This window comes from Gymnoscopelus braueri (genome assembly GCF_963280865.1).
Source record: "Gymnoscopelus braueri genome assembly, chromosome: 21".
Classification (NCBI taxonomy): domain Eukaryota; kingdom Metazoa; phylum Chordata; class Actinopteri; order Myctophiformes; family Myctophidae; genus Gymnoscopelus; species Gymnoscopelus braueri.
Genome location: NC_137623.1, coordinates 9,721,711 through 9,744,000, shown reverse-complemented (window position 1 = coordinate 9,744,000; position 22,290 = coordinate 9,721,711). Strand labels below are relative to the sequence as shown.

The window sequence follows — 22,290 nt, the reverse complement described above, 5'->3', positions numbered from 1 at the left end:
TTATTGATGTCGAGTTCAAGGTTCTGAAACCCTTGTGTCAGTGATCTGACCTCGTCCCTGTAGGCTGTGATCAGGCCCATAACCGTTCTTAATGACATTGGAGCTGTGCGATGCCACGCAGACAAGTGCACGTACTTGTCGGAGTAAAGGATTCAGAACACAGCCCTGTGTTGAAGGTCAGTCTGAGGTAATGCTGCCCAGTCTCATCACCTTAAGACAACCTGACAAAGGAAGTCCAGTATGCGCATGCATGGTCGGATGCAGGCCCAGATCTCTGAGCTTTGTCTGATCTCTTAAGCCTGTCAGGACCACAGCCTAGGAGAGGGAGAGGTTGAAAATATTTGCAAACACTCCTGCCAGCTGGTCTACACATTCTCTGAGGACGCAGCTCGGGATGACATCGTTGCTTGCCACATACTCCTTATGTCGCCGCTATTTATTATTTAAGTGGTTAACTAAGCGTAGTTATTATTAAACCACAACAAACCCATGCCTAAACTCGACTCAAATAAATCAAACCATACCAAACAGCATTTGATTGTTTGGAGGCATTGTCAATAATTCTTGCATTCCTACACTTTATGGGATCTACCTCTAACCTAAAAATCAATTTCCCCCTCCGTCATATCCAGCGTTATTGTCATTTGGCTGAAGTATTGTATGTATTTGATTTGATTTGATTTGATTTTGGTAAAAGAAATACAAGTAAACACAATAAACTTGTACTGTATGTTGGTACAGTACAAGTTTTATCCCCATATGTGCAGATCCTCCGTAAAGTCACATGAAATACCAATGTTAATGATGGATTCCACTGATCCACTGTGTTTGATTACTCTCCAGATCTGCAGGTCATTAATTGGTCTCCAACTATCCAGAGACGAAAGTGCCCTTAAACACATTAACCTATTATTATTATTCTAAAGTAATGGAAATAGCAAAGGTACAAGCTCACAATGTGTCGTGAGTAGAGCCTGAATGTTGGGTTAAGACCGAGGGTACAATAAAAAGTCCTAAATCATTAGGACTTAGCCTAATGATGTCATTTTAGGTAAGATGATGTGTCACAAGGACAAAAGGTCAGGAATATTTTCTCAAGTCTGAGCAGACTGACTTCCACATTGCTTATCAAAGAGGAACGTAAACACTCAATGGCAAGGTGAAGAGTCTCAACATGGGGTATGGGACCCCTTGTATGTGATTATTGCTTTTTTCTTGTGTAATAGCCTACATACTGCAGTTACAATATATTATATACTCATATAGCTAGAGTCTAGCTATAGTGGCTAGACAACCACTGTATCAAATGAACACGATCCTTTAATAAACGTCCGTTGAAGTGGGTGGTCAAAGGTTGTTTGGGGACCCTCTGATTCCTAGATGGCCTCTCTACCCATTCAGCTACTGTATGCCTGGCCATCCGAAGAACATTACATTACATTACATTACATTACAGTCATTTAGCAGACGCTTTTATCCAAAGCGACTTACAATAAGTGTATTCAACATAGGTAGGGAACGAAAACTACTAATCACCTAAAGTCTGTAGTGCATTTTCTGCAAAAACAAGCAACCAAGAGTATACCTAGCGCTAAGGTAAAAGTGCAATATATCAGCTACCTATTTCCTTAAACAGATGAGACAAAATAGCTAAATCAAATGAGCATGAGCTAAAACAAATAAGTGTATCGACTAAACAAGATCCAATAAACAATCCAATAATCCAATAAACAATACAGCAATAGAAAACAAGCGTTCGTACAACTAGTTAACAACAAGTAGGTCAGGCAGAGAGGAAGGGTAGTGTTTCCTGAAGAGGTGAGTTTTCAGCCTGCGGCGAAATATGGGCAGTGACTCTGCTGTCCTAACATCAGTGGGAAGTTCATTCCACCACTGTGGGGCCAGAACAGAAAAGAGTCGTGACCGTGTGGATCGGCCAGAAGGACCCTTGAGTGACGAGGCAATCAGTCGCCCCGAGGTGGCAGACCGAAGTGGTCGGGCAGGGGTGTAGGCATCGACCATAGCCCGGAGGTAGGAAGGAGCTGTTCCTTTCACTGCCCTATAGGCTAGCACCAGGGTTTTGAACTGGATGCGAGCCGCTACGGGGAGCCAGTGTAGAGAGCGGAGAAGGATGGTTGTGTGGGAGAACTTGGGGCGGTTGAACACCAGGCGAGCCGCAGCTTTCTGAACAAGCTCCAGAGGTTTGATGGCAGATGCCGGAGCACCAGCAAGGAGGGAGTTGCAGTAGTCCAGGCGGGAGATGACGAGAGCCTGGATGAGCACCTGGGCTGCCTTCTCCGTGAGGAAGGGGCGAATCCTCCTGATGTTGTAGAGCAGGAATCTGCAGGACCTCGTCACTGATGCGATGTTTGCCGAGAACGTCAGTTGATCGTCCAGGGTCACACCCAGATTCTTCGCAGTCCGAGTTGAGGTCACCACAGCATTATCAATGGTGATGGCCATGTCTCGGTGCGGACAGCCCTTCCCCGGGAGGAAGGGCTGTCCGCACCGAGACATGGCCATCGCCAAGAACACCAGGGATCTCTACAAACAAAAAAAGAGAGAGAACAAGAATGAGAAAAGATCTGGAAAAAAACTGAAACAGAGATAATGAGAGAGAGAAAGAAGTACGAAATGTTTTTTCCCTGGCCATTGTTTATTGCCTCCCAATTACCAACACAAGTAGTAAGAATATAAATATTCTGTGAGTGAGTCAGATTGCTTTAATATGCACAGTGGAATGCCCACCACACACGTATTCCCCTCAGCTGCTAATGGTATGTTTCCAGGTCAGGACTGTGCACAAACAAGCAGGGGTGTAGAGGTAGTTGCATGCATAGTGTCTGCGTTACCACACTGTTTCGAGTTCTTCAACTGCTGGCAACTGCCCAGCACGTACACACGTGCGAGCGTGAGTGTGTGTGTACAATAAATTGTATTATCTATTTTTAACCTGCTTGTACCTGTATGAGTTAGTGACTAATATAAACCTAATAAAACTCTCTTGATTGTCTCCGCCAGGCCGAAGGTGTGGCCGAGACTATGTTTTGCACCCTGTCCGTGTGTCCGTCTGTCCGTGTGTCCGTCTGTCCGTGTGTCCGTCTGTGTGTCCGTCCGTCCGTCCGTCCGTGAACAGCTAATCTCCGGCACCGTTGGCCCGATCGATGTGAAACTGTGCACACACACTCCCTGGATGCCAAAGCAAGAACCTGTGCCCCAAATGTTTCACATGTTATAGCGCCACCAGGAGGCCGATTTTTGCAAAACATTTTTTTTTATTTTACTTACAGATTTAGTCCAAACATCACGCAAAGTGGTACCCAGTATCTCTATAGTCAACCAAATGTCTTTGTCGGATTTTTCATATTCCATCCTGATTGTCTAAGATACCTCAAATCATGAACATAGCATGTGATTTCCGTGAAACTTTGCACGCACATTCCCACTTGACTAGGCCTAGGAATAAATGACACTTGAATTTTTTCAAATCAGCCTCATGGTGGCTCTATAACAGGCCGATTCGTGTTTTTACCTACAGTATAACTGCAGTACTGCACCAATCTGTGTAAAACTTTGTATGCACACTCCCCAGAGGCCAAGGAAAAACCTCTGACCTATATTTTTCACATCTGCCTTTTATAGCGCCACCAGGAGGCCGACTTATGTAAAAAGAAAAATGGATATTATTGATATTACTAGATTTTATCCAAACATCACATATAGTCATGTGGTCAACATGGATCTGTCCGATTTTTCATAATTCCATCCTGATTGGCTAAGATTGGCATCTAAAGTTTGCAGGAGTCGCCCGTTTTGAACAAAATCCAATTGCTGTGAAACTTTGCACGCACATTCCCACTACGTTGAGGAACAAATACCACGATTTTTTAATTATATTTTTCCATTGGCCAATACTGCATACATTTGTGCACGGACTGTTGGTGTTCTCTATTTATTTAGAGGAATAAATACACCTAAAAATAGCCTTCCTGGACTTCACACATCACAGAGCAATATCAGAGCGTGACATCATCAATGACACCACAACAGCATGGTTTACATTGTCAAACTGTCCGTGTGCCATATAGTCTCCATATATGGGCATGTTATGTTTGTTGTGTAACGTTTGTTGACATGGAGCAGATTTGTGGCCTGAACATCTCCATATATGGCCATGTTACGTTTGTGACATCCACCGTCCACCCATAAGGCAATTTTAATATAAGTTTGACCAATGATTACAGCTTCCTTGATTGCCCTACAACACAGCCTTGATCTTAGTGCTCTTCCTCCAACACTCTCACCTCTGACAACACCACCTCCTTTCTCTCTTTCCCAGTTGGTAACCAAAAACATGGCGCTTCTCCGCACCTTAGTCCTGCCCTTCCTGCCTGGACTATGCTCACATGTTCTTGGTGTTGCAGCCTAGTAGAGTCTGCCAACCGTAAACTACTTGACTATACCAGTTGGAGTGATACCAACAAGCCTTAACTTTAACGAGAGATTTGTTGCTATATGAACCGGATAGGAGACACAGCGAAGACACCAGAGGTTGCAATAGTGGGCAATTTAATAAATAAATAAAAACATAATGATGCCACTAGACAGTAATAAAAAAAGTAATACGCAATACCAGATTTAACTCCAGTACACCATCAAAGAGCAGAGAATTTATCCACACAGCAAGAGAGCTTTCACTCATTAATAAGAAGTAGTTTCACAGCACCACAAATAGCAATACACAATAAATAGTTTACAACACTTTTTTTATTTGTCTCCTTTGGGTTATATTTACCGGGAACATTGCAAAATAGATAAACAAAATAAATGCACATAAGGTTGCAATAAACAATCTGATATCATATGGACATTGGACATAATAGAAAAACATGCTTAGGCCTACCTGGATTCCAATTTGATGTCATATGAGGTAACATGGCGGTGAATGTTTGTTATGGTCGAAAAATGCAACAAAAGTTGTTAACTCGACAAATTGCTGTTCAATTACGGTAAAAAATAAAACTTCTTGAATACTGTTTTTAATTCTCCAAAATGATCTTAAAGGACCACTTCAGTCATTTTCAACCTATCTTCATATAATTGGCACCCTATCTGTCTGCTCACTCTGAGTCTCAGAGGAGGGCTGTGGACAGTTAAGAAACATGCCAGTGACATTATAGGTACGCAGGTTAATGTAATGTAGAAATAAAAAATGAAATAAAGTCCTGAGGACTTTTTTTGTGTTACCCTTTTAGCTCAAATAACTGATAGTACCTCGTGCTGTTTACATTTCTGTCTAATTAAGTATTCAATCAATCAATCAATCAATCAATCAATCAATCAATCAATCAATCAATCAATCAATCAATCAATCATTCTATTTGTATGCCTAATGTATAGTTCAAGTGTGGGTTTTTGGATGCAGCAGAGTATTTTGTAAGTTTTCAGCCTTCAAGTCTGCATCTGGCTCTCTGACAACAAACTTTCATTACACCTGGGTAAAACTGAATCCATCCTCTTTGGGTCCAGTCCTAACCTTAGCAAGGCAGAGAGTTTCATGATCAAAGTGGGTAATGATGTCATCAAAAGAAAGGATGAAATTACCTACCTGGGCTCCATCTTGGAGGCAAACCTCTCTGGTAACAAAAACGCAGAAAAAGTGATCAAAAATGTCAACCAAACAACACGCTATTTGTGGAGGATTGATCGTCTAGTCAGTAAGAATACTCTGAAGATTCTTGCAGGGGCCCTCATTCAAGGTCATTATGATTATGCATGCACTTCATGGTATCACAACACCTCCAAGGCCTTAAAAACAAGGCTCCAAACGTCCCAAAACAAACTTGTAAGGCTACTTCTTGGCCTCAATCACAAAACCCATCTAACCCCTGCTCATTTTGCTAGGATTGGGTGGCTTAGGGTTGAGGACAGAGTACAGCAACTTGCTATGGGCCTGGTCTTCAAGATACACCACAACATTGGGATCCCCCTGTATTTGTCAAAATACTTCCAAAATGTTAATGAAGTCCATGATCATAACACCAGAGGCAGCTCCACAAATCATGTTCAACCCAGATTTGGCTCAACTAAGGGAATTAACTCGTTCTCATGCTATTCATCAAAAATGTGGAATGCCCTACCAAAAGGAGTAAAGGAGTGTAAAACCCTACTCACTTTCAAAACTGCCCTAAAGATACACCTTCAGGAGGCTGCAATTCGAGAATGGCCCCTGTCTAAGTTTTAACCTACCCCCCCTACCCCCCCCCTTCATTTTCCTCTTTTGTATATATATATATATATTTTTTCTCTCTTCATACCAGTAACCTGAAAGCTGATTGTATGACATTCTGTATAGTAGTGTGTATATCTGTCTGCCTCTTATATATCATCATGATGTGTGTGCATGGGGTTCTCATCTTAAACAAGCTTAGTGCTTAATGAGAGTTCCAGTTTAGTAGACCTTGTATTGTGAATTTGTACTTCCATGTACTGTTATGTACTGTCATGTACTATTCTCATGTCTTACTAAATAAACTACATCAATCAATCAAGTGTTTATAAGCATAAAGATGTGCGTAGGACTGCAACCAATTTCATGCCATGTTGACTTAGTGCTAAGATTGCGGATATACATATGAAGTCCTTTTCCCCATCTGAAACCTCATATCAAAGAGGGAAAATGTGTTCCGTGCCGTTTCCACCAATGCAGCAGTTATATCTACTTTTACATCTCATATGTATGTAAGAAAGCATAGATGGTGTTCTTTTAAACTGCCAATGACTAACACATTTTCTTATTCTCTAGTGTAGAGTTATTTGAAACTGCTGAATGCCATCATATTTTGTCACAACCTCAGATATGAAAAGGCACACTTAAGTCATGAAACTCAATGGGTTAACATCTAGAAAAGGCCCTCATGATGGTTGGCTCAGCCTCATCTGAACATCAGTAGTTTCAGAAATACTATAAGGTACATGAACGGAACCATCCAACTCAGAATAACACCCTCCACAGTTTGGCTGTATCTGAGAACGTTGCTCTAACAATGAACACTTTATTTATACCTGTGGGGTTTAGTGACCACAAGATGATTGTGGTGTCAAAATTACACATAAGGGAATGTATGAGAAATTCATTTCTGAATGCTTTTTTCAGGATGTCAGAAATATAAACTGAGATGATGTGTATGCTACTCAGGACCCAGAGGTTTCTATACAGAATTGCAAACAAACATGCTCCAGTGTACTGCCAAATCCAGACCGGCTTCCTGGCTGAATGAGAGTTTAGAAGACCTAATGAAAAAAAGAGATGATGCCAAATCCTCATTAGGAGGTTCTCTATGAAAGAAGGATTAGGAATAGATGCAGCAAAACAAGATGGCAAGGAACTCTGGAAAACCTTGAATGAAATACAGTAAAAGAAAATCGTGAGCCCTTCTGTTGTAGAATCAGATGGCAGGTTTTTTAACCAATCCATAGAGAAATACGGTCAATTCACTAAAGAATATAGACATAAACGAGTTATCTTTAACTGATAAGAAACAGGTGTAACAGGAGTTGTACACTCTAATTGAACAGTGTGGATGAGAGTGAGGTAGGCATTTGCACATTTCTTCTAAAATGTCATTTGTATTCAAATGATTTAGCCTATTCTTTTGAACTAAAATTTGTTGCTTGTACTGTGATATTGTCGCACCACCAAGCACTTTTAAGAGCATCAATGCTAGATCCTCACTATCTGTGCTGAGACACCAGGTACCCTGACAAAATACCTATCATATAGAAAGATAATCTGTTTTTGCCACTTGTATTATGACGCTGCATTGTGATGCCACCCTGTGGTCAAATCGGAGAAGAGACAATACAATGAAAGGCCCAAATGTCACGGTGGGAGATGTAGGACCCAAATGCAGAGAAGGCAGGCAGAAACAAACCAGGTCAAATCAAATGCACAAGGATTTATTCACCAAAAACCCAGGAACACATGGAGAATAAACGTGAGGAGTAGCACTGCATATACTAGGTTTACAAGAACTATCACAGAAAACAGCAACAACATATACAAATAGCAGTGAACTGACAGAACTGTGGGTTTATATACACAGGGTTAACTGGACACAGGTGGACAACATAACTAATCAAAGGGTAGGTCAGACAAGACAGACAGACAACAGCTACAAGGAGAACAGGAAACACTAGAAACATTACTACAAAATAAAATGTACACAGTAAAGTAAAGCCTGTGCACACCAGACAACAGGAAACAATAAAACACTACAACATAAAACATATGGACAGATTCTGACACCAAACACTGCAATGCAATAGCAACAATAATCAGTCGATGCCTGGTCAAAGTCAAAACTAGCTCCATAAAGAACCTCTCACTCCGCTATACAGCTCCGAGATGAGGTTCTATGTCGTTCTCATCCAGAATCGGGTGAACGTCCGCCAAGGCTCCGCTGTTTACCCTTTTGTATACATCGTATCCCAAAACTAATGGTAGATTCCAAACCACACGGATGTTTAAGGTTTGGTTCGGAGCATAATATTTTAGGTCCGGAGCGAAACTACCCGTTTAAATCGCTTATTTAGTCAGCCTATGGCCATGTTTCCCATTCAACCCGGAAAACCCCCCTACGTCCGCTGCCAGTACTGCTGCTCCCGGTTTGGCTACAATGGGAAACATGGCCACAGGCTGACTAAATAAGCGATTTAAACGGGTAGTTTCGCTCCGGACCTAAAATATTATGCTCCAAACCAAACCTTCTAATGGAATCTACCATTAGTTTTGGGATACGATGTATACAAAAGGGTAAACAGCGGAGCCTTGGCGGACGTTCACCCGATTCTGGATGAGAACGACATAGAACCTCATCTCGGAGCTGTATAGCGGAGTGAGAGGTTCTTCATGGAGCTAAGTCAAAACTAGCATTAATGCAAACAAACACTGACACAAAACAGCAACTTGTTAACATATTGTACACATGGATGTACCTTAAACAAAGAATAATAGAAAATAATAATTGTATTATTAAAATAAATATTATCATTTTTAAATCTTAGGCATCTGCATGCCTATGCCTTTATTTGCCTAGATTTCCGGCTCAGAAAACAAGGTGTTTGTGCAGACGGGAAGGTTGTACTTTCTTGGTTTGAGAATGTTTTTATAGGAGCATCAAAGCAGAAAGCAGATTTCCCCAGTTCAGACTGAACAGGTGGAACCAGCCACTTGAGCGGGTCTGGTAAGTGTTTTTATTCCATTCTAATAGTAATGTAAGGTAGGGTGGAACCTTCCCATCGATAGCCTTAAAAATAAACTGATACCAGTGCCTATCTCTTCTCTCAGAGAGGGAGGACCAACCTACCCTGTCATAAAGGGTAAAAAACATTGTTTTTTAAACAATGTTTGGAAACCAGAAATTCATAAACCACGCAAACTCCATTGTTTGTTTCTTGTTTTGCAAATCTTGACTGGCCTCCAAGTAGTAGGCCTACAATACGTTCACTACTACGTAAAAAAAAACAAGACCAGGAGACCTGGTTCTGCCAGACCCAGACTTCACATGACATGTCAGCCTGTGTCTATGCCCATGTATGGACGAAAGGGGGACAGACTTTTATGGCTGGGACACACGTCGTGCTTCGCACGACGTGTGTCCCTTCTATGCCCATGTATGGACAGACTTTTTTGGGGGACAGATTTTTTTTTGGCTGGGGCCGGAGGACAAAGTGACAGACTTTTTTTTGGCTGGGGCCGGAGGACAAAGTGACCATGCCCATGTATGGACGAAACAGGTACAAAGCCTCATGTAAGCCCGACCCCTTGGGTCTGGCAAAAAGTTACTTCCTTGGCCTACTGGCGCACACAAGAAATGTGCTGCTGATCAGTCCAGCAGTTTGACACACAGATCCCTATCTTCTTTTGGTTCCTCCAAACCCTGATGCAGTGCGTGTCCCTGTGCTGTTGGTGGGCGCTCTAGCAGGTTCGGGTTCAGGTCTGCTGTCTGTAAAGTGGGTGTAGCTGGAGGGCTGTCTCCTGCGGTTTCCAAACAGGTATCCCAGCATCCCTCCTGTCCCCAGGCCTGTCCAGAAGCCACCTCCTGTTCCTGTGGAAGCACATCCTCCTGGGTAATGTTGTTGGTTGCTGTAGTAGTCACTGTGGAAGCCATAGCCTGGATTGACACCATCATAGCCTGGATTGGCACCAGGATAGCGTGGAGAAGGCCGAGTGGGTTCTCCAATGAGGAAGATTTGATAGATGGCATAGGCTAGGAGCAGCAGCACAGCCACTCCTAGCAGACATTCCAGCAAGAACCCGACTTCCAGTGAAGAACTCTGGTGATGTCTCCGTTGATGATGCTTGTTGCCAAAGAAACTGTAGGAGCTGCCGGCCCCTTGTGCTCTCTTGCGGTGGCCCTCCTCCGTCAGCTCCAGCTTGTACTCCAGCCCACAGGAACCGGTCAGGACGTAGGCATCACTTGGATGGCTGTAGCCCTCGCAGCTCACCTCTATTTGACCAAACCGGTATGAATTGTCCATGTCTGCCTTACACTGCCACTGGACATCGACTCCGTCCCACCCTTTATTAATGCACTGGACCACTTGGGGAACAAAGGCCCCACAGCCTGCGGAGCCGCCAACACATTTGAGCTGGGAAACAGGGCTGGACCGGCGGCCTGTGGTGTAGCGATCTTTGTAAAGGGTCAAGGCGTTGACATCGCGCAGCAACACGCTGGTTCCTGGAGCTTCATTCCAACTCATCGAGGCAAGAGTTGAAACAGCAAAGAGAAGCTGAACAAGCAATATGATAAATCGCTTCATTGTCAGGTTGTTAGATTACCAAACACTTGAAATATGAGTAAGCTATTATCCCTTAACAAGCAACATCCACCGCTGACAAAATGAAAGCAAGTCTTTACAATTTAAAGGACATATATATATGGTTGAGATGATGACGTTGTGATGTCATTCCATGACGATGTCATCTCTGTGCGTGCGTGCGTGCGTGCATGTGTGTCTTCATGGCTATATATGGAGATCCCTGACATCATAAATATAGTATGATGTCAAAGCGCTGAGGTCATACTGCTTACGTCATTACATCATACATCAATACTTGGCCTATTCTGTTAACGGGTACTGATGTCATAGTAAATAGTATCTGCTGACAAGTTACAATATTATATATATTTTATTACATACATAATTTTTTTCTTAGCTGTGATTCACATTGACTATAATACACTGCCACATATTCTATTATTGCAGTCTCTCCTCTCTTTTCCTTCCCAAGCAATCTTGTTTTTCAAAGGATTAAGGGGAGTAAAACAAGGGCAAGCGGCAAACACAGCTGAGTAAGGACAGAGGTGTAAGTGGGTGTCTAGTGAACACATGGTAAGTCAAAGTGCATGTCTACTCAACACTCAACACTTCAGTTAGAGTGTTGAGTATCAACGGGTTGGTTTTATTCATTTATTTATGTTATTACTGCGATTATTTGTATAGTTTTATTTTTATGTTTTCTTTGAACATGCAGTGGAGATGTTTAGATTGTGTATATACGGTATATATATTTTTTGATAATTATCAGTGAATAGAGTTTGCATTGACAAAGGTTGTTGTTGTTGCTATGCTTGTTTTTCTGTTTTGTAATTTATTTGTTTTAATTAATTAAATAAACTCATTCATGTCTGACAGACAAGTACACAGACAGATTCGGGACAGTTACGAGACGGAAGGCTTCCTCCTCCATCCCCTCCACACCTTCATCAGTTTCTTGGAACTGTATGACACAGTCTTCCACAGGCCGGCCGTGGCTATGCCTTTGAGGCTTTGCGTTACACTGGAGGACTTGACGATGGATGAGATTCCTTGCTGTACAACAGCACCAACAGCACCACAGTCTGGATCTTGGGCCACCTGCAGCAGGACTTCCTCCACATCTCGGTTCTTCCCCGGAGGGTCTACAAGCCATGTGATCCTTTGCTGAAGGGTCCGAGGCAATGCCATTAGTTGGGCAAACTGGCCCTCAGGGCTCTTGTCCACCTGTAGTTTTCCCTGCTGAGGCTTGCAGACCACTTGAGGGCAGTCCTGTAAAACGCTGCTGTATAGAATCCGGAAGCGCTGGATGTTATCTTTGACAATATTGTCCACCTTGGACTTATCCTCTCCAATCACCATTCTGAAATCCCCTGCATAGGAGAGACCGGCTATCTGCAGGAAAAGGGCTTCTTCAGTGAAGCTCTCCGGCAGCATGAGGGAGGATGCAATCACAGCACTTTTCAGATTGCCTACCAGAGCAGCACACAACTTCCCATTGTCATTCTGCATCAGCATCTTCACTGGTTTGTGCAGTCGCCCAGCAACGTACATCGTCTCCCAGTGCATCAGGTCATCAATCAGAGTCTCTGTGCTAATGACTCCATATTTGATTAACCTTCCATCCACAGGAACAAGAGTGTTGTAGTACACTCCGGCCCCGTGATCACTCTGTATGGAACAGATCCTTTTGGGCCCCAGCATCTTGAGAAGCGAGTAGTGTTTGCGGTTCTGCAGCAGGTTCATGGTGTGCCATGTCACAGGGTCGTCCACTGCAAACACAAAGTCCAGCATGTTTTTCCCCATTTGTTCTTGAGTGGTCCCACGCTGTTTGAAAACACCGGACCCGTAAGCAAAAGCTAAACTGATGTCCTGGGGAAACTGAGACAAGATCCTCCTATAAAATGCTGCTGGAAGAGTCATGTTGACATTATAGCTACCGTTACTAAGTATGAGTTAAGTTAACCTTACAGACGAAACACACCAGAAATCGTTACTCAAGACCAAGGGGGGCCAAGTACCTCTAAACCTCCAATGTCAATTGTGTTATTATTGTAGTCGCATGCATTGGGTCAGCTGTATAACATCTGCTGTTTGTCATCTGTGTGTGTATGTGTGTGTCCCTTCATGGCTGTGTATGGAGATCCCTGACGTCATAAATATAGGCCTAGTATGATATCATAGTGCTTACGTCATAGTAAATAGTATCTGCTGACAAGTTACAATATGACTTGCTCAAAAAGCGCCCCTTAAAAAAAAAGAAACATCATAGATGATCAATAAGCTCAAAGCAATAGGTTTTGATGATACGTCAGTGAACTGGATGAGATCCTACCTGGAAGGGAGGGAGCAAGTGGTGGAAGTAAACGGCACCCAGTCCCCCCCCCTCCCTGTGACTTGTGGTGTCCCACAAGGAAGTATACTAGGACCTTTACTGTTCCTGATATATGTGAATGACATGTCATCGGCCTGCGACTGCAAACTGTTCCTGTTCGCAGATGACTCGGCCCTGCTAGTCTCGGACAGGGACAGGCTGCAGGTTGAGAAAACTCTCAGCTCCGAACTCAACAAGATCTGCATCTGGCTCTCTGACAACAAACTTTCATTACACCTGGGTAAAACTGAATCCATCCTCTTTGGGTCCAGTCCTAACCTTAGCAAGGCAGAGAGTTTCACGATCAAAGTGGGTGATGATGTCATCAAAAGAAAGGATGAAATTACCTACCTGGGCTCCATCTTGGAGGCAAACCTCTCTGGTAACAAAAACGCCAAAAAAGTGATCAAAAATGTCAACCAAACAACACGCTATTTGTGGAGGATTGATCGCCTAGTCAGTAAGAATACTCTGAAGATTCTTGCAGGGGCCCTCATTCAAGGTCATTATGATTATGCATGCACTTCATGGTATCACAACACCTCCAAGGCCTTAAAAACAAGGCTCCAAACATCCCAAAACAAACTTGTAAGGCTACTTCTTGGCCTCAATCACAGAACCCATCTAACCCCTGCTCATTTTGCTAGGATTGGATGGCTTAGGGTTGAGGACAGAGTACAGCAACTTGCTATGGGCCTGGTCTTCAAGATACACCACAACATTGGGATCCCCCTGTATTTGACAAAATACTTCCAAAATGTTAATGCAGTCCATGATCATAACACCAGAGGCAGCTCCACAAATCATGTTCAACCCAGATTTGGCTCAACTAAGGGAATGAACTCGTTCTCATGCTATTCATCAAAAATGTGGAATGCCCTACCAAAAGGAGTAAAGGAGTGTAAAACCCTACTCACTTTCAAAACTGCCCTAAAGATACACCTTCAGGAGGCTGCAATTCGAAAATGGCCCCTGTCTAAGTCTTAACCCACCCCCTTCATTTTCCTCTTTTGTATATATATATATATATATATATATATTTTTTTTTTTCTCTCTCGTCATACCATTAACCTGAAAGCTGATTGTATGACATTCTGTATAGTAGTGTGTATATCTGTCTGCCTCTTATATGACATCATGATTTGTGTGCATGGGGATCTCATCTTAAACAAGCTTAGTGCTTAATGAGAGTTTCCAGTTTAGTAGACCTTGTATTGTGAATTTGTACTTCCATGTACTGTTATGTACTGTCATGTACTATTCTCATGTCTTTCTAAATAAACTACATCAATCAATCAATCAATCAATGACTTGATGTCATAGAATGGCAGCCATTTTCATAGTGTTTTTTAACAGCGTGGCGTAGAAGAGATATTTAGAGGAGCGTTCTTCCATGTATGTACTACTGTATGTCCCCTGAATTGTTGTCTGTCTGTCCGTGTCTGTCAGGTTTCTTATACCAGTATGCCAAGGACATCACGCATGAATATCTCTTATTATTAACTTCACATAGGTGAAAAAAAAAATACAAATAGTAAAAACAAGACCAGGAGACCTGGTTCTGCCAGACCCAGACTTCACATGACGTGTCAGCCTGTGTCTATGCCCATGTATGGACGAAAGGGGGACAGAGTTTTATGGCTGGGGCCTAAGGACAAAGTGACCAAAACCTGTTTTTTGCCCATGTATGGAGAAAACAGGTACAAAACATGCCCATGTACTGTATGGACGAAAGGGGGACAGACTTTTATGGCTGGGGCCTAAGGACAAAGTGACCAAAACCTGTTTTTTGCCCATTTATGGAGAAAACAGGTACAAAACATGCCCATGTATGGACGAAAGGGGGACAGACTTTTATGGCTGGGGCCTAAGGACAAAGTGACCATGCCCATGTATGGAGAAAACAGGTACAAAGCCTCATGTAAGCCAGACCCCCTGGGTCCGGCAAAGAATTAAGGGGGGGTTTCTGAATCCATAACCTCAGATTCACCGTCTCACATCGTCCATACAATTTATAAGTTAGGCATTTAGCAGACAGTAGCAACTGGAAGCCAATGAATGGAATGGAACAGCAGCCTTACTGCAGAATTCTTGATAATTTGGGCATATATCACAGAGATCACATGGAAGCCACACCGTTGTTGGACCCTGTCTTGTTTTATTGTGATGACTTCCTTATCAAACAATACTCTGACCCATTGTCTCTGATTGCAACTGCAGTCAGACAACAATGACTGGTGCCGCTACTCTGCCTGTGTCTGGCTATTGATACCTTCTCCAGTGCTATATGCTTTTTGGAAAAAAAGAAAAGTTGGTAGGGTAGTCTAGTCATCTAGTTAAATTGGTATCACCTGACAGTGAGGAGAGCTTAATCACTTAAACCCTATACTTGGTAGACCGGAGTCCCTCAATACTAGTGACTTGTCTGTACTAGTGACTTGTCTGTTTTCGCTCTACACTAAATATCTTTGCTGAGAGTCTATTTCCTGCTAAAGTTTTCCACAGAATACAGATGCTGGGGTTTTAAGAGCTTAACACGATATCTACCCCAGTTCCCCTCCCTGGTTAACCCATCAACAAGTAGTAGGAGTTGCAAGCACAACAAAAAGGACAGTCCACTGCCAACTGTGTTTGCTGGCGCACCCAGCCATGAGGAAACTGCTGCATGAAATCAGACCCAGGTCTATGTCAGTCAGATGTGTAAAAAAAAAACTCAACCCCACACACACAAAGCTCAAGCTGAAGGCACCACTTGCTGGGAATTGAGCCTGGGTCTCTGCGGAAGTGGGTGAGCATTTTGCCTCCACACCACCCAAACATATATTAAAAAAAACTTGAGCTGGAGGTACTGTTGCTGGCAATGGAACCCAGGTTTCTGTTTTTTATTTTGTATGTGCTATTACATTAGTTAGACTTGTCCTCATCAGCTAGCTGGAGGCTTGAGCAGGAAGCCCAGGGTTCCTACAGCTGCTGCAGATGAGGCAGGGGCAGCAGTTGCTGCTAAAGAACTATTTAACGTGATAACAGAATAATTCCCGAGACTCCCCCCCCTTACCCTGTTCCGCCGCCTACTTGTACTTCTGGTGCAACATGAGGACATCCTCCTGGGAGACCCTGGTCCAGCCCTTGCTGTGGACATGGTACAGGTTGACCTGCCCGCCGCTGTACGCGTCACGATATGTGGCCTGGTAGATGGCACGGCGGCCGAGCTCGCACGCTTCCTCCACCGTGAGGTCCTGTCGGATGCCGCTGTCCAGCACGCTGTAGGCATACAGGGAGCCCGAACCCACCGCAAACAGGTCGCCGCACACCCGGTTCCCTTCGGAGTCCACATAGTACAATCCTGGCCCTCTCTTGTCCCAGCCACAAACCATGGTTCCCATGCTGAGGCCCATGCCTTTGTACTGGTAGACCATGTTAGCCAGTAGCTTGGAGGCTGCCGCCACTGAGATGCGCTCGTTGTTGCGAAGCTCGTAGATACGACAATGGCGAGCCAGGTGGCGCTCCCAGAAGCTACAGTCTGCAGCACCTCCGGCCATGGTACCCAGGAGGTAGGGGTTGATTTCGATCACCTTTTTCACCGTCTGAGAGGCGATGTAGGAGCCAGCCGTAGCCCTGGAGTCCACAGCTATGATAACGCCTTCCTCATCGCCATGCTTGAACTTGAATGCCAGCGTGGTGGTCCCATGGTGAAACTGTATTTTCTTTTCAACCCCTTCATCCGACAACTTGAGTGAAGCTTTAACTGCAAAGCTAAGATCTTCTCCGAGTGCAGCTCTTACTTCGATCTTTTCAAGTCCATTGCCAAAGCCAAACAGTTTATTATCAGAAAAATCTGCATAATCAGTCTTCAACACACTATCGAGCGCCATCTTGGAAAGTGTTGATGCTATGTCAAGCAATGATCTGTATATATATACAGATGATTACTTATATGGCGTGACGTCATCAGCCGTGCCCATATGCGTTTCCATAGTCACACCCCTTCTCAGGGCAGGTATTACACTACTACGGAAATAGGGTAGAGCTTGACTCCCATCACTTTCCCTGGCTGGTCCACGCCATAACTATTCCCAACAAAGTAGAGCTCAAAACCACTGTGATTGGCTGAGATGCGTGGAGCGACTGCTTGTTTTAGTCCACACCACGTCCCATGTAAGTGCAAGGTTTTACTACAAATATGACCATTTAAATCACTTTAAAACAAGGCAGGAGTGCTAAAAGAAAACCCACCCAAATCACAAAATGTTTTTAGTTTTTTTCTTACTTTTTAGAACTTTAATTTTGTACTGCAAGTCAAGGGAGGTCAGATTGGGCTGAATCCTTGCCCAAATATGGAGATGCCTGATATCATACAGTAGTACTGACAACATAGTACTGACTACTGATGTAATTGATGACATCATAGAATGGCTGCATGCCAGAGATCCACAGGGAAGTTACTAGACCCTGTCTTGTACCTCCATTTCTTTTTAGTTATTTTCTTTTTCCATTAAAAAAAAGAAGTTTTATCATGGAATTCAAAGGACTCTGATCGAAGTGAAACTTGCTCAAATTTGGAGTCTTACGTCACAGATACATCATAGATGAACATCATCACAGGCAGGCCAGATGGAAGTCCAAGATCTACATGGGAGCCACGCTGTTATTAGGCCCCATCTTGTTTTTCCCGTTTTGTCTTATCTATTTAGAAACTTTTTAACTTAAACTTAAACTTTTTTTGGAAGAATTGTAATTTGAATAAAGTTTAGGGTAGGAGTCACTATGTTGGTAGTGATTTAACGGGGTCATCCATCTTGCTTCTTTCACCACCTCTCTTCTATTGACTCCAGACCCTTCCAAGTTTCCTCTGACACTACTCCTCGTCCGTTTCCGGGTAACCCGAAAAACGGTGTTCACATGGAATAAGAAACATTCACAAGGAATCTACAGACAGAACAAAAGCACTTGGCCGCCCTTCACAGTAAGTACTGTGAATCATGGCCCTCTCAAAATCTCAAAGAACTGCAAAATGAGAGCATAGGGGAGTGTGGATTAGAAATAAGAATGTATGATGTCACATTGAATTGAATGATTCCCTGCAGATCCCCACATAGAATTTAGAGGGAGAGTCCAAACAATTTTTTCAACTTTTTATCTTTTTTGTAGCAGTGCCCATGGAAGATAAACAATGACTCATCTCCTTTGCAAACAAACCTTTAAGCCTGCCTGGCTTCCACAAGTCCTCTTTGCCCCAGGAGTGAGGGCAGGGGAGATGGATGGGGTGTGGTCTTTGTTAATCACTCTTCTTTTTCTCCTGTGCTTTGTCTGTGATGGCTGCAGGAGTGGTGGTCTCTCCCTGTGCTCCGTTGACCTTGGAAGGGTCTACTCCGCTGGTACCAAACTCATTGACCCTCTTGGGATCGACCCCGTAGATCCACCACTGGTACACGTAGACAAAGAACACCACATCATCTCTGAGGCATCCTATCCTGTACATCAGGGGCGTCTTGATGACAAAGGCAAAGAGGTCATCGATGAAAGTGTTGAGTGCCTTGTAGGTGAGCATCCTCCATGGGAGGTGAGCCACCGACTTCATCTTGTAGTTGATGAACAGCTGCGGCGTCATCGTAATGAAACCAAAGGTTAACATGAAGCTATAGAGCATACCGAGTACCCATGAGTACCAGCCTCTCTGCTCTACGTAGAGTAAAGTGTAGACCCCATAGCAGCCAAACAGAGGGAACAGCAACCACGACAGGTATTTGAATGCCATGTCATCATAGATCTTCGTTGAGGACTGAACATACGTGGACTTGTCCGTGAATACCAGCCGTGGAACTATCCCTGCGATTTTGTTCTCTCGGTCCAACTTCACGTCCATGACCTTGGTGATCTTCCAGGCGTCTATGAGGAGGCCGATGAAGACGCTGACCTGGACCATGAAGTTGGTCTGGTTGTCCAGGATGTAGAGCAGCACCACCAGGGACTGGAACACGCCGACGACGATGGAGCGCACCGACAGGCCTTCGAGAGACTTACGGCTGTTCCAGAACTGGATGTCATTCTTAAAGGCCAGGAACTCAAAGATACTGTGTGTGAAGGTGACAACAAAGGTCAGTCCCAAGAGGTAGGCGTTGGTCTCCAACAGGGCCACCTTGATGGAGTCCTGGTCCTCGTCCGACTGCTCAGATAGTTCCATGCCTAAGCTACTCCATGCCGAGCGGCTATTCAGGCCAGTGTACAGCTGCCAGCGCCACAGCGCCACGGGGCAGTAGGAGAGGCGCAGTGGCAGAGACGTCAAGGTGCCATTGATGGGGTAGTAGTCCTTCTGGAGGTTCCAGTAATCGTTGAAGTACACGATGGGGTAGTAGGTTCCGCTCTCGTCCTCAAACTTAACGTGTTGGTCGAGCGCCTGGGGGACCGAGCCCTTCACCCACGGCGTGTGGTCGTCCACCATGTTGACGGTGAGGTTGGGGTGCCAGTGAGAGATGGTCTCTACGGAACCGTGGCTCTCTGCCCGCTTGATCAACTCGGGATTTGCTTCCGTCTCTCCTGTGAGCAGATTCTTGGTCTTCAGGAACGTTCTTTGCTTGTTTTTAGTCAGCATTCTTGATGCATGCACTGTTGCCAGTCTATCATACAAGCCCTCGCGTTCGGGGTCTGGGTGGAATCCACTTTTAGTGAAATAGACATGCATGTACAGAGAACCATTGTTCTGCACGGTCTCTGGAATGTCAATCTCCTGGTAGTGTTCATAGCAGCCGTCCCCGTTCTTTCCTGAGTTCCAGTCTCCATAGACCAGGTCTCTGTGGCACCAGAACAGGGACTCTTTGTTGTTGAAGTCAGAGAATACCTCATCCGGGGACATATAGATATACATGTCCATGAGGGTGTCCGGGTCGAAGAGATTGAGGCTGGGAGACGTTACGATTCCTGCAGGGGGGGAGGGAGCGGACGGCCGTTTGAGGAGCAAGTTAAACATTGCCCATATCATTAAGAGAGTTCTGATGACCTGCCATGCATTCTGCCATGCATTAGGTGTTTGCTGCTGCTGCTCCTGCTGCTGTCGTCCGTTTCCAGCGGCCCTCTGCACAGCTAGGCCATCTGCTGCTGCTGCTGCAGCCCTTCCATTTACCTCACCATTTCTCACAATAGCTTGAGTTGCTTCGCTTCCCTGTGCCTCCATCTTGCTCGTCTCAGACACAGGCTCGTTGACTTGTACAGCACATCTTTATGTCAGGATATATGAACGTAATCCTACAACACAAACAAATGACAAATTCTGCCCAAATATGGAGTTCCACATGTCATCAAAATTTGCACAAATATGGAATTCCATATGGCGCCAGACTGGCCTCTAAATACTCTGAATTGAATGGACATATCGATGTCCATAGTCATTTTTTTAAACGAGAGCTTTAGTCAAAATAATGGCATAGGGTATCCACATCCTAATCGCATTCGTCACTGTGTCAGTGTCAGCGTGAAACACAGCTTTTCAAATAACTTTAAAGGATAATATGATATCGCTGTGTAAATGTTATTCCTGGATCAACACAATCATTTGTTTTTCCAGGACTCACAGCTGTAAAGTTAGAAAGGTCAGATTTCCATGGTTTGTGTATGGTAACATAATTCCAGCAATGGGTATTTTCTTTTGGTTTGATTGATTCAATACTTTATTAACATCATTTTTAACAGTACAGGTAGTACAGTCGTTATGCTAAAAGGATAACACAAAAAAAATCCAGGGGGTTTGTTTCCGTTGTGGTCCATTGTTAATCAGCCATTTTATTTTGCTAAGGTTAGGCAGTGATATGCTAAAGGATATGCTCTGGTTTTTGTGTCGTTTCATTTGTTTATTTCATGCTGAAGTTTAAAGACACAGGTTTGGTAAAAGTTTTGTTAAGGTTAGATAGACACTGTTAGTATTTTTAAGTTTAGACATGGGATGTGGTTAAGGTTAGACACAGTATGCCTAAGTTTAGACATGGGTTTGTTGTGGTTTAATGCATTGGTTCTCAAAGTGGGGTCCGGGGACCCCCAGGGGTACTTGAGGGAGTTCCAGGGGGTCCCCAGCTAAATGATAGATTAGGCACCAAATTGACCCATATGGGTCTGTAACTCCGAGAGTGTACAAATGGAACCAAATGGACCCTAATTTGGTTCCATTTGTACACTCTCAGAGTTAAATTGACATAGATTTTACAATATAAATTGCGGTCTAAGTGATAGAAATGCCATTAAATGGGGGTCTGTAGCCCTAATGCATGTCAAACTGGGGGTCCTTGAAATTAAAATGGTTGAGAATCACTGCTAGAGCTGTACAAAATATTCTCTTATGGGGGTCCCTGGCATATCTTTTGAAATGGGGGTCCGCGGGCTATTAAGTGTCAATTTGGGGGTCCTTGACATGAAAAAGTTTGAGAACCACTGCATTATAAGGTCTGCTCGTCTCAGAGGAGGGCTGTGGACAGTTCAGAAACCAGTCTGTCTACCAGTGACATCATTGGGTTTGTTCATTTCAAATAAGATTTAAAACCAATTTTTTTATTGATGCAAGAATTGGCTTCCATTTTTCAGCATGCTAACTTTCCAGGAAGAGAAAGCTTGGAATCCTCATCGATGATGTCATTGGTAGGCAGGTTTCTGAACTGTCCATAGCCCACCAATGAGACACAGAGTGAGTAGATGGAAATTGTGCCATATTATAATGTGCATTAGTGAGGACCAATTGTTATTATCATTAATAATACGTTATTTCAAAACACACAGTGGTATCAGATCTACCTATGTACATACAGCATGGATCTCTAAGGAGCTGGTTCCACAGATTCCTTTATCCATATTTATAGCCAATGTCAAGTCAAGTTTATTATTTCATCCAAACACATCCAATGTGGTTCACTTTCAAACTAATGATAACAAAGGGTTATCCTTAGATATAACAGACAACATTCCTCATTGTATTCCGTCTGAAATAACCACAACTAGAAAAAGTGCTCCTCGGAGCACAGGTCTCCGCCAGGTCAGGTAGGCTATTGTGGCCTCCTGGTGGCGCTATAATAGGCCAATGTGAAAAGGGTGCCATTTCTTCTTAGGCCTTGCACAAC

General features: G+C 43.8%; 4 protein-coding genes across 4 annotated transcripts; all 4 read right to left on the bottom strand.

Annotated features, from left to right (window-relative positions):
• Positions 1–9,915: 9,915 nt before the first annotated feature.
• On the bottom strand, positions 9,916–10,764 carry LOC308077539 (store-operated calcium entry-associated regulatory factor-like; the record flags this gene model as incomplete). The annotated part of the gene is made up of 1 exon (XM_080418288.1): positions 9,916–10,764. One exon carries the CDS (start codon positions 10,762–10,764, stop codon positions 9,916–9,918), a length of 849 nt encoding a protein of 282 aa, XP_080274414.1.
• Positions 10,765–11,727: 963 nt separating this feature from the next.
• Positions 11,728–12,744, bottom strand: LOC308076772 (phosphatidate cytidylyltransferase, mitochondrial-like; the record flags this gene model as incomplete). Its single annotated transcript, XM_080417246.1, has 1 exon — positions 11,728–12,744. The coding sequence occupies one exon, from the start codon at positions 12,742–12,744 to the stop codon at positions 11,728–11,730; it is 1,017 nt and encodes a 338-aa protein (XP_080273372.1).
• A 3,519-nt stretch (positions 12,745–16,263) lies between these two features.
• On the bottom strand, positions 16,264–17,067 carry LOC308077538 (proteasome subunit beta type-5-like; the record flags this gene model as incomplete). Its single annotated transcript, XM_080418287.1, has 1 exon — positions 16,264–17,067. The coding sequence occupies one exon, from the start codon at positions 17,065–17,067 to the stop codon at positions 16,264–16,266; it is 804 nt and encodes a 267-aa protein (XP_080274413.1).
• Positions 17,068–18,470: 1,403 nt separating this feature from the next.
• LOC308077537 (putative lipid scramblase CLPTM1) lies at positions 18,471–20,363 on the bottom strand (the record flags this gene model as incomplete). Its single annotated transcript, XM_080418286.1, has 1 exon — positions 18,471–20,363. One exon carries the CDS (start codon positions 20,361–20,363, stop codon positions 18,471–18,473), a length of 1,893 nt encoding a protein of 630 aa, XP_080274412.1.
• Between the last annotated feature and the right edge of the window lie 1,927 nt (positions 20,364–22,290).